Consider the following 13,003-nt stretch of genomic DNA (forward strand, 5'->3'; position numbering starts at 1 on the left):
TCGCGAACATCGAGACACAGATTTCTGTTGCTAAACTTATCGATCAACGGAGCCAGAGCAGCGTGCGAATCTTATCAAGGATCGAGAGACTCTAAAGGAATTTTGGCACGCCACAAGGAAAAGCAGCTGATTCGGATTGAGTTTCGATGGATGGAAATGCGTGGAAAGAGACAGAGAAAAGAGGAACTAATATGCTTGTATAATCGGCGGCCGGCTGGTTTAAAATTTATCACTTTTGGCTGGAGGCCGTGCTCGTAAAATACATCTGGCCTTAACGGGATATCGATGAAAGCGATCGGCGTGTGTTTTCGTGAACGGCGGGCGACCACCTCGTATAAACCAGTCCCTCCCCCTCCTGCGATGTGTAATAAAGTGGATCAATTAAGGCGGGCAACGATGGAAATTTAGATGTTAATTAACCCACGGTCTAGAATATGGATGGTGTTTGAATGTAGCGATGGATTAATTTCGCCGAAACGTTTACCCCCGCTTAAGCGGAAAAGCAAGAATTGTTGGCGAAGCTGTGCCACTAATTAGATGAAAAAATATTGCGCGTAACCGCTGCTTTCGTCGTAGAAAATACATTTCGGTTCTTGTTGATAAATATAACGTAGAATTAAATGATAAGGTCTCGCTTTAATATCTTTTAATTGATATTAAAAAGTCCAGCAGGCTTTTGTTTCAGTTTGTTTTAACATTGTGCCATTTACATGTAACCTAAATGAAGGTAAAATTAAACAGTTCGGTAATTGCTAACAATATGCGTTGTAACATTTACTGACATCTGACATCTTCGTACACGTACAAACGGTTTGACGATGGTCGTGTCAATAATTAGACGAGTTTGTACCATTAAAGCTATTTAATCGCTGCAATAATTCACGACTCAGACAGGAATATCTATGTTTGTTCAAGCGATATAAACATTCCGTTGTCAATGTGTAAAGCAACGCGTTAGTTATTCAGAATGCAGCGTACAATTAAATTGATACTCGTATCAAGTACGTTAACAATCATCGTTAAATATTTATCTAACTCCGATCCCGCTTTGTGAATTCACTTCCACGTCATAGTAAAGAACGCAGTAATAATTTATTTTTTTCAAAATACCAAAGCAATAAATCGAAAAACTAGCATTTGCAACATCGTCGCTTTTTTCTGTGGCTTCTGAACGGTTCGATTATCAGCAAACCATATTTCATACGTAGGCAGTTCGCCGTTCACAATTTCCTGAAAAGTACTTTACCTTTCTTAATGGTGTGTACATACAACGTACATACATACGTGTATGTAATAATAATGGTGCTCGTGCGTCGTTATACTGGAGGCACGTCGAATGAAAGATGCGGCTGAATTTGTACCCCACGTCGTCTAATTTAACTCCATTTAGTCTGTCGATCATTCGAGAAATGTATATTAGCAGGCTCTGAAGCGTGTCGTTTCAGCAACGGCGACTAAACGATCTTCGATGGTATGCAGTTCCAAGCGTCATAAAAATTAAACCAGGCTTTCCATCGAAGTCCTCGAATTATTCATAACCTACCGAACAAAGCTATTTCTACAAATGAAATATTCACGGGGACTATACAGGATTCTCAGTGAAATCCAACTACCAATGGTACCTACTCAGGCTTCGGTAACGTTACGAAGTAACGGTAATACCCTTGCGTACGGACAGTCGTTGGTCAAAAAATAAATCTCCAAATATTGGGTTCGTTGGGGAAAGAAAGCAGTCACCTGAGCCGCGGACAATCAACTATCGACAATGGTCCAGGCGATGGCGAATTTCGCGGCCTACGGCACAAACGCGACGTTCCAACGTTACTAACCATCGATTGTTCGTATCCCGAGCGAGAGAAGTAACGAACAAACGTGGAAGAGACGCACAGCGAGAAATACAGAGAATGGGAAATTGACGAAGCTGGAAAAGAGGGAGACGGATCGGGTCGGCTCGACTCGGGTAATCGCGGGGCGAGTGTCAGAGTGGGAACGAGGGTTGAAACGAAAGGGCTAGGCTATCTCGGCTAGATGCCGCATTTCCATGACGGCGTCGATGAGCCGAGAACGATCGCGGCTATTCCATTTTCCATTCGAGTGGATCCGCTCGCTTAATCGATAGTTACAGCGCAGACACGCCCGGCGCTAGCTGCGATAACTCGGTCAGCGTAAGCAGGAGACTCGACCAGGTCAGCGAGCCAGATGCAAACTCATTTCGCGACGTTATCGACGGTCGGCCAGACGCGATATCGGTTATCGCTACCGTTTCGTGGGATTTAATGGGACACGCGGAAAGGTCGAGCGGAACCGGAGGAATCGCGCGAGTCCTGCACCCCGAAATTATAAAAGGCTGCGTGCTGTCTTTGCCTTTCTGTTATCTCGCGAGTAAAACCTCCGAAACGAACGCGTAGAATTCGATTTTAAGATTAACGGTGATATGCTCGCGACGATCTCGAGAATCGGTAGGATCACGCTGATCCGTGGTCGAGTACGGTAATTAAAGGATCAACCGTACCAGCAGTAGGTATCAGATCCGCGTCGTGCTCACGGCATTATCGTTCGTCCCACTTCCGCTTCGTTACACTTCCAACGGATCGAACCCCGTAGCATTTGTCAACCATATGAATAGCAACGCGTAAATAATTTATGAAGTCGAACAATTGACGTGTATTACGGCTGATTCGATGTGTCATGCTCTAAGGACGGACTCGTTAGGTGGTCGACGAGGATCAACCAGGGACAGATGGAATTTCTTTCGCATGAATTTCATAAATGCATACATATACGAATAGTTGCGACGACCATCGCGATGAAAGCATTTGGAACGTTTTCGAGTTTTCAGAAATTGATTAAACTTTGACAATTAAATAGGACATAAATTATATGACGATCGAACGCAGAGCAAAAATAAGTCGCTTAATATTTGTTTCACGCTGTTCTAGAGAAACGGAGACATTATTTCATGGACGAAACAGCATAAATAGCGAAAGTTGTTTGCGTTGATATTTTTATCGTTCGATCGAGAACCATACCGTTTAAAGATAGAGATGGCAAAATATTTAAAAGATTGGATTAAAACAATCGAAAGATTGGATTTCAGAAACAATGTCGATTTGAAATTATTCGAGAAAATTAGAGATTATCTCTTAACGCATACGTAGAGTGTAAATGGTTTGCTAGCTCTACGTACAGTAGCGGTAGTGAAATTTATCGAGCTAATTTCGGCTAAATAGCCATTTCACTAACTCGCAACGCACAAAAATCAATGTTGCTACGATTAAACTCGGCCGATTAAACCCCTGTTTTCAACGTGAATTTTTAATTCGTCGGTACAGGATTAATCGCCAAACTTAAAAATCATTCGATCCAATTCAAGAAAAATAATATTTCGCATAAAAATATATATTACGTTTATCGATAATTTTCTACTTGCGGAAGATGTAAAAAGTATACAATACAGAATAGAGAATTGCTGCAACGACATATTAAACCAATGGCTACGATTAGCGACCGGTTCGCTGTAATAAACGAAAGCGAATAGTTTTCAAATAGCAACAAAACGACAAGATGAGTAGATTGATAACGAGAAATGAACTGAAAACGATCGAGCTTGGTACGTTCGATTGTATAACCGGTCAACTTACTAAAGTTATTGTAACCATCTATATATTTAATACCTGTCGACGTATATTCGCATATTTTCGCAACGATGCTTTCTCGCATCTGCCATTTATAAATTTTGCTCGTGCATTGTACATTGAACACCGAACACAACGAATAATGAAATCGTGCACGTAGCATTTTAAAATTCGATAACTGTAAAGCAAAATAAAGGTCGTGAATTTTAATTATCGAATTGAAGATTAATAGTGGTAAATATTGGAATTTCTTACCAACGAATAACATAATGCGATGCGATATAATAGGATACAAGATATTATTCCCAATTATAATTACGATAAATAAATCAAAATGTAAACGAAATTCTTCGCGTATCCTCGTGTTGGAAGTTCTTATTCTTATAATAGGAATATGACGCCTCCGGAATGAAAATTGTTAAGGGTTAGAACGACTGTAATTTTATGAAAATTCATCGTAGTAAATGTAAAATCCGCTGCTCGTTCTAATTTACAGCTCAATCAAGTTCGATCTGTTAAAAAGAAACGGCAAAATTGATTATCAATTAACATAATGGATGCAAATTGATCGTTGTTTCCACTCGTAGAAAATATCGTGAGTTTCGCTAACGTGAATGGACGTGGTCTTTATTTACGATTGGGCATCGGTTGATAATCGTTTAAATGGCGATTAAACGAAAACTCGTCGCCGGGGTTGTACGCGAATAAATTGAACGAGGGCGCGGCCGCACGCGGACGCATTCATTCGCGACCAAATTACATGCTCGTTCGCCGAATAATCGATGTTTCTAGTTGTCCATGACATCGTTAAAACGACACGTTTTGCTGATGCTCCGACGGAGAAATAATTGGCGCGCGAGAACGGTCCACGTTCAGCCGTATGAATTTATGAACAACCTAGCGGAGCGTTACAATGGCGCGCGGTTATTCTTACGCGCAGTCGCGATGTATTTTCGCAGCCAATTAAAATTATATCGCAGTAACAAGTCACATGTAACTGTCCGGTAAAATGAGATCGCTCCCCGGCCTCCCAGGTGACGACGGTAATGAAGGAAAATTTATTGAGATGAACGAGCGCGAACGTTGGCGGGAACATCGCGACAATCCCGCGTATCGCGTGCTTCCAGCTTGATAACCAGTATCCTTTTAACAGTTATCTATCGCGAAGTTTCTCGAACACGATGGAGCCACGACGATATCAAGCCTTAATTCTTCCTCGTTCTTTCTTCGTTCGTCTTTTTCTTCTCGCGCGAAATACGATTATCGACGGCCAAGAGGAAATTTATGTACGACGATGGATTATTACCGCGGTTTTCAGCCAGTGTATCGTACAAATTTTGGAAACGTCGAATATCCGACGATTTAATTAGATGCGCCGATCTCTTTTCCTTTAAATCGTCGAATGGAAATAAAGATAATCGTCCGATGTGAATACCCTGTCTTGAAAGACTATACGTTCGTTCGTATCCTCTCGCAAAACTATCCATAAGTCCACGAAATTCGTTCGACGAGCACGCGCCACTAAAACAAATCGTGTGTCTACGCCTGCTAATTAAAGCCATTAAAAAGGGCATCGTCGCTATAAATAATATCGAGTCGAAAGGTCTATATATAAAACGATAGAACGATTCGCTGCAAACATTTGCCTACGATTTGTTACGCTGCAACCCGTTTATCGTAAAACATCGTGGCTGTTTTGGATTTCAATCGTAACCGCCTGCAGCCTGCAACGAAACGTTGTTCGTGGATTAATACGATTTTCCCTGTCGTGGCCGTCAACATTGGCCGACAACGTTCACCAGTAACCATAGTCGTACCTGCACCTGCATCCGTACCTACCCAGTGCTCGTATCCATATCCGTGCCAGCACCCATACCAACTTCCACGATCGCCTCCGCATCCGCCAACCTATCACGAAGCGACGCGATTACTTTTCAGTTTCAATCGCGACCACCCGAGGCTTGTTTTCATATCGATCGCTACCGATGCAGCCTTCGAACGCGTCCAGCAATATCGTCGTTACACTTTGACGCTTATGTTTGGCGTTACGACATCACTATGGTAACTCGATGTACCGTTCGACGTTATGTATTTGCTTTTGCTTCGCTGAACGTATTCGAGTTCTATTCGCGAAACCTACGGATTTCCTGCGGTGTAGCCGGTCAATCGGCGAGAAACCTGCGGTACGTTATTTTGCAGTCAGTTACTCGAATGATCGATTAGGAAATCGTTAACATATGTAAGCGTACGCGTATGTGAAACAGTGTAGGTTCTAAGGTGGTTTGTCGCTCGAAAATCGTTAAAAATGTGTCGTAATGCCGATTAACTTTGTGTTTAGCAATATTATACGATGTGAATTAGAATGAGAGAATTCTCTTACTTCAGAGTGGTTTTTCTTGCGCTATTTTGAATACGCTATCTTGAAGTAAAATATCGTATCGCTTAATATTTGACATATAATATTTTACTCCGTGTATCGTCTTTCTTAATTTTATCACGCGAAAAATTCGAAAATACCTCATAAATCGAAGATACAAAAAGTTGTCTCGAAATGTAATTTAAATTCTCGAAATTCTCGAGTCATGGGACACGTACTTTCGCAAATTCAACCCGATTCACGTTTCAGATTCTCGCACATCTCCATCTACCTGATATCTTACGTCAGTTATCAGAAGAAATCTGTAGAAAGAATATTTAAAGAATATTTAACTTATAAATAACTGTAACAATGTATATTATAACGCTAAACGTGCTGATTATATAAATCGATATAACAAACTATTTTATCGAACCTTTCGCCAAATAAATTTAGTGATTTAATATATTACGCGCGTGAACACATAGTAATTAATAATTAATAGGTAGAATAGAAAATTTCGCATCGTATTTCCAATAAATTCGTAACAATAAAATAATAAGAAATAATAACGGTTCGTCTATCGTTTTAAAACGCCATTTGTTCTGCCAGTCTCTCGTTTACATGATCGAGTTATACTCTGAGCGACCATACTCTTCGAGAAAGATTTCCATAAAAATCCGCACGATCTGGTCAATACCCTTCCAATCCATAGGATCTGAGACACGGTAATCATGTGAATTTGTATGCGAGCCGAGGTACATGTGGATGCAAAATGTAAAGATTCGAAAGATTCTTTATGTTGGATCTACTGTATAAAAATCTCGTTTGTACGCAATGACATTCCAGAAGCAGAAGAAAGAAGAGAAAACGACATTGACGCGAAAAAGGTAAAGGAAGATCGAAAAGATGCCAATTGATTTATACGGTCTTGTGTATAGTCCGTCATGTCGGTCAGTTCTACTACTGGCAAAAGCGATTGGAGTCCACTTGAACTTGAAAACGGTTTCCCCCATGGACGGAGAACATATGAAGCCTGATTTCCTAAAGGTCCGTTTGATTTTGTAATCGTATAATGGTAGAATATTTTTGAGAAAGATTTCTCGCGAAAAATATTCAAAATTGATGATTTACAATAACGAAAACGTGTTTTTAGTTGATATAAAAGCTATAACATGTAACGTAAATAATAGTTATGTTTAAAGCGCTGCATCTATTTAAAACAAATAGAAGAAATTAAAAATGTCTTACGGTTTTTGTCATAAAATTAAAGGAAATATGTACGTAGCATTAATAATACGCGCGATGGCATCTTATCAATGAAACAAACACGTTTGTTTTAATAATTCATGGCTTTCTTACTCACCGCGTATTTACATAATTATTACGCTTTTTAGCTAAATCCTCAGCACGTGATACCGACGATGGACGATAACGGATTCATTCTGTGCGAAAGGTATGCAACGATTGTTTATCATTTGCGTAAATTCGTTGATAATGTCGTGCTTCCAGTCGACCAATTATGGGATATTTGGCGAGCAAGTATGCCAAAAATGACTCTTTGTATCCAAAAGATCCGAAAAAGAGAGGCATAGTGGACCAAATGCTATACTTTGACGTTGGCTCGCTTCACGAGAACATGATTAAGTGCTACGTACGTATGCTGTCTAATATTTTTATTGCCGTAATTATTTGTATCGTACGTATTACATCATGAAATATTAGTATCCAGTAGCGTTACATGGAGCACACTCCCTAAACGAAGAAGATGTGCAAGCCGTAGAAAAATCATGCGAATTGTTAAACACGTATCTGGAAAATAAGGAGTTCGTTGCCGGTGATACTCTTACCATCGCTGATTTTGCCATCCATACGACTATTTGCATTTTATTGGTAAGTGTGTAGGTATTCGAAAAAGTATTACCTAGTCGAGTAATCGATTTGCGTAATCAAAAATAGAATCAGATATACGTATGGTACGTAAAATGAAATTTGATATTTAAGCAACTTGCAAAAGAAAATGTTGACACGACCTCTTACCGACTGCTTTCTGGAGCAATAGCGAATTTCTACGTTGTACAAAATGTACAAGTAACGAGTAAAGCAAAGAAAAAAAATGTCTCAACAAAAGAGACTGGCAGGGTTGAAAGTGACTCTTTGACATCAAACGGTTCGTTTCACGTTAATTGACGTTGAAGTTAGGATAAAAAGCAGCAAAAAAAGAAACATAATGCACTCTGTCACACGAGCTTTGATCGTTTAACAATACATCGAACTTTATCTTGATTCCCATTAAGCCGCTATAACAGAAAGTAGGTTATTCCGAGATTACGCTGAATTACAAATCTCTTTGTAATTTATAACTTAGCGACGATTATAGGAAACGAAATATCATATAAATAATTTGAAAGGAATAGCTTTGCTAATTACATTTTAATATTCGACGAAAAAGTATGCTTTTACGTGTAATGTAACTTTCAATTCCGTTAAACGATATTACGTGCCAATAATGTTTTCATTCTACAGAGTAGCGATTCTGTTTCAGTTAATAAAATCCGTCTGTTTTCATTTTCTTGCTCCGTCTAACTAGTCTGTAAAAAATATCGTAACTATCATTTTACGGAACATTATTCCCGCTCGCTTTTAAACATCTGCTCGTAGAAATGGAAGTAGAAATGCGTTATATCGTAAACGTAGCTGGAACCGTACTAACAGTATACGGTCGATGTTATAAAAGGGTTGAAAGATAAAATATCATCAACAGGGTATAATATATTTTGTTGACAGTGCTTCGACTTCGATATTGGTCGATACGACAATGTGGCTGCCTGGTACAATCGTTGCAAGCAACTCCTGGATAAATTCGGTTTCGAGGATGTACACGCCCCTGGGACAAAAATGTTTACCGAATTGTATCAGGCGAATTTAGGAAAATCTAGTTAACTCCGAGGTTGTAGAATAGGATGATAGAACCGTGAACTCGATGCTCGTATACCGATGATCGAGATTAGACATGAAACCTGTTCCATCGTTTCGTAAATCATCGTTTCGTTTAACGAGAACCTTGTCTCGTTAAGAATAATTTTCATCAAAAAAGATGTTAAAATCGTCGATTATTTATTATAGCTTAAATCGAGAGACAGATATAATTAAATAACGAGTACATAAATAAAACACAACGGTTATTCTCTAATCTTCCCTTTCTTGTTATAACTTAATAAGCTATTAGAACTATAAACAAACTTGTTCGCACCACGCCAATTATTTTATATCTATCAACTATTATAAATACGTACAATAACGATAATTAAGATATATTACCGATAAATCAAACGCTACAGTTTCACGATACCTATATCGTACGACGTAGCCAACGTTTCACGTGGTTGCCTTATATCATCTTTGACGCGCAATATCCATTAGTTATCGATTATCTTGTAACATATTACTCGCGTGCCTATCGTAACCTTTTCGAAATTTATTTATCTACTTGTCTCCAGCCTGATTTCAACGAACTATACTCCATCGAATTCTATGATTAGCACGTGTAGTTAGAACTACGACTCGTCTTCGACAATCCGAAAATCCACATGGAATCAAGACCCGCCTTCCGCGATTAGACAAACATTTCTGCTAACGTTTGTGGTATCGATCTTTCGATGACGACACGATATTTGCACGTCATTTATAAAGACACTCGCGGCGACTAACTCGGTTAGATAGTTCGTAATTATCGTCATGAGCTCTCGAAATGTACATAGTTAGATTTGCCTTGCGCGTTCTGGTACTTCTGCCTTTCCCAATACCTTTATATCTATTCCGATTATTTGTCGCAAATCAACCGACTGAAGTTTCCAGTACGGCAGCTAGAGAGTTTCGGTTCATTTCAACGGCTTTCGTTTCGTAGTAGAATCCGTTTATCGATCACGTCCAAATATTGTTTTCGGTGAAACACACGGTTCGATTAGGTAGACACTCGACGCGAAATTTAATCGACTCGTAGTGAAGGATCACTCGTCCTATGAAACGTACATCTACGCTACTGATTGGAACCGAACTGAATTCGCGAGTAAAGTTTGCCGAATAAGCTGAATATTCGTTTTAGAAAAACTTAATTCCTTTCCTTTAAGATCATTTGTACAAATACATATATCGAATATATAAACAACAAATTAAACGTATGCAGCAGTAATATGATAAGGAAAAATAACTCGTACAACGAGCCTATTTTTATTTACCGTTGAAAAACGTCGAATAATCGCCATGACTTTGTGTTTTTTTATCCAAGATTTACATACATCAACCTTGAAGCTCGCGAATGATTTGTTGATCGATGGTTTAGTCACCAGCGATTAGAAGTGACGCTGACAGTGAGAATGCGCTTTTTTCCTTTTCTTTCTTTTCGAGGAATATTAACCGATGAATAATATCTTCGAATATTTTTCAGAATTTCCGCGACATAATGTACTAATTTTTGAAGGATTAAGCGAACAGAGGGAACGTCGATGAATCGATCAGGAAAAATAAAAACCAAATTATCCGAATCCCTTGAAAATCAAAGAGAGATTCTATTGTCGTCTATTTTTTCCGTCTCTCTTTTTTCCCATCCACTGATTGTTTCGTCCTCGTTCGACTTCCGTGCGCGATGTTTTTCACAGAGGCATGCGTTCGCCGGTCGTGCGTGAGACTACGTGCCAAGAATTACGCAACACGGACAATAATTTTGCCGGACGATACAACCATGATGCGGCAGAAACTGCGGAATCCTGAACCGAGTATGCCGGCTGAAAAACCCGTTGCGCTTCCGTTCCCGGAATTCCTGTTCGACGGTCCACGGCATTCTCCTGTTCCTGAATTTAATTAACTCACGGTCCATTTCGCGAATGCGGCCGCGCGGATCGCCCTCGAGGAATCATTGAAGGGAAGATAATGTTTTTACCGGCGAAATTGAGAACGCCTCGGAAGAAACTTCCGCCGCGCGCCGGACAGAAAATGAACCGCCTCCCAACGCGGTTCTGCTCTCCTCGGATACGACTTTCTCCGCGCTTTTTCATCCGTCGTCGTTATTATCTCAGATTTTTAATTTGATCGATAGATCGATTAGCAAAGTTTCTCGCAACGGGCGGACGTTTCTTTCTTGTATGCTTTTCATCGATGGTTTAGAACGCTACGCAAGGATCGTATAAGTGTATACGCTATATATACGTATATAAGTATATCGCCTATACATTAGCATAGATACTACAGGACGAATTAAAAATTATAGAAAAATAATTGAACGTTGCACCGTGTATATAACGTATAAATATACACGTACGGTTTCCATAATTTTCTTCGAAAGGTAGCTCTATTCTGCAAAATTGTATTCTTTTCGACTTTTCGATTTGTTTTATTTACGACGAATAACAACTTGTTCGATATTTCGTTCATACGGTGTTATTTAATGCGAAAATATTGCTGCACGTAACATAGTCGTGTTATATAGGAAAAGTTCGCAAAGTATTTTAATAACGATTCATTCTTGCTTTCGAAAGGGAAGCAAATATTTAAGAAATTACAAATGCATAGTTGCTCAACTTAATTTCACTCTATTAAGTGAAAAATCGAGTTTTCATTATTTCCTTGACAACGTTAAAGTCTGCCTTCGTATTTAATTTAATCATACTGTTGCGTAACAAGCGAATAATGAAATAATAACTGTGAAAGAATTAATGTTAATTGACAAAGAAAACTTTCGTTTATTAAATAGCATAGTTTATTAAATGACAATACCTAAAATGAAATTAATTCTCAATTCTAAAAGGATGTTCGATGTTGTAATACCGTGAATCATCGGATAATTGTCGATTCATCTTCCCAATAATTAAATGATTTCTAAATGGGTCTTGCACCACATAGTGCGATATACTTAAATTCGTGATAGTTTTTACTGGTTCGATGAAAAAAATACTAAAACTACTAAATAATTTCAATGTCAAATACCATATACCGGCATCGCTCGCTTTTTTAAAAGCGGAACAGATTTCGTTCTGGAAACCTATTAACCGAGGACCGTACTACAATGGAAAAGCAGTGACGCTACGATACAATTCAACGTCGTAATTACAAATTTCTATTAAATATTTTCAACGATACAGAATATTCAGAAGCAAATTGAAACATTTTTATGCATCTCGTACGAAAGAGGAAAGCATTTGATTAAATATATTTATACAAGTAAATTAACTTGCGGAAGTTATAGATAGTGTAAAGTCACTTTTGCCCTATACATAAAGCAAAGTCGACGATTGCGATAAATTATTTTTAGTTCCAAATATCTGAAAGTATCTGCATTTTTTAATCGCTTTTAATATCGTTTCAACGTCGAAAATCACTAACAACGTTGTACAGTCGCCCGTTTATATCCGAATTGTTAACTAAAAATTTGATAATTTAATCGGTCAATTTCGCTCGATCGTTCAATATCGAATACAGCGTATTCAATTTATCGTCGCGATATCGTTTGAAACAGGCTTGAAATTGCGCACGAAGCTTACGAATCTTTCGGAGCAAATTTTCCATACGGCTCGATCTACATAAGCGAATTCAATTCTGCCGCGCTATTCGTAATTAATCCGCGTCTTCCAAAAGAGCGTTCCGCATTCCCGGTATGGCCGTAACCACAAATGATTAGAGCTACATTTCCGGTGGCGTGGACGTGCGCGGCGACGTTAAATCGAAGGATTTGCGGTCTTCTTGGATCTCGGTATTTCCACGATGCATGCATCGCGAGAATCAGGTAGGTAACGAAGGAAAAGTGGGTCAACCAGTTTACAAGCTCGTGATCGATTCTCCTAGCCCGTGACCACGCTCTGCCATTGTATGTGTATCGAACTATTTTCTCAAAAACGAAGCAATCAATTTGTCGCATTGAGAATGTGCTCCAGTCGTCTGCGAACTTCGTGGAACCCGTTACGTAGCGAAACGAATGAAATATTTATTTACACGCGCAAGATATTTGATGATACTTAAA

At 39.1% G+C, this 13,003-nt stretch overlaps 1 protein-coding gene across 8 annotated transcripts in view; it reads left to right on the forward strand.

The window, feature by feature from the left end:
- The window catches only part of LOC126924047 (glutathione S-transferase 1-1-like), a 148,414-nt gene extending 139,230 nt beyond the window's left edge, over nucleotides 1-9,184 (forward strand). For 3 of the 8 annotated variants that reach the window (XM_050738124.1, XM_050738123.1, XM_050738122.1), the window contains 5 exons: nucleotides 6,841-7,041; nucleotides 7,389-7,447; nucleotides 7,504-7,645; nucleotides 7,717-7,884; nucleotides 8,779-9,184. In XM_050738124.1, coding sequence (XP_050594081.1) covers nucleotides 6,901-7,041; nucleotides 7,389-7,447; nucleotides 7,504-7,645; nucleotides 7,717-7,884; nucleotides 8,779-8,934 — 666 coding nt within the window. In that variant the 5' untranslated portion in view covers nucleotides 6,841-6,900 and the 3' untranslated portion in view covers nucleotides 8,935-9,184. Of the gene's footprint in view, nucleotides 1-4,832; nucleotides 5,819-6,603; nucleotides 6,769-6,840; nucleotides 7,042-7,388; nucleotides 7,448-7,503; nucleotides 7,646-7,716; nucleotides 7,885-8,778 lie in introns of those variants that run through there. The other 5 variants (XM_050738120.1, XM_050738121.1, XM_050738119.1 and 2 more) reach the window with 5 other exon arrangements.
- The last annotated feature ends 3,819 nt before the right edge of the window (nucleotides 9,185-13,003 follow it).

The sequence above is a fragment of the Bombus affinis genome, chromosome 14 (assembly GCF_024516045.1).
Source record: "Bombus affinis isolate iyBomAffi1 chromosome 14, iyBomAffi1.2, whole genome shotgun sequence".
NCBI lineage: Eukaryota > Metazoa > Arthropoda > Insecta > Hymenoptera > Apidae > Bombus > Bombus affinis.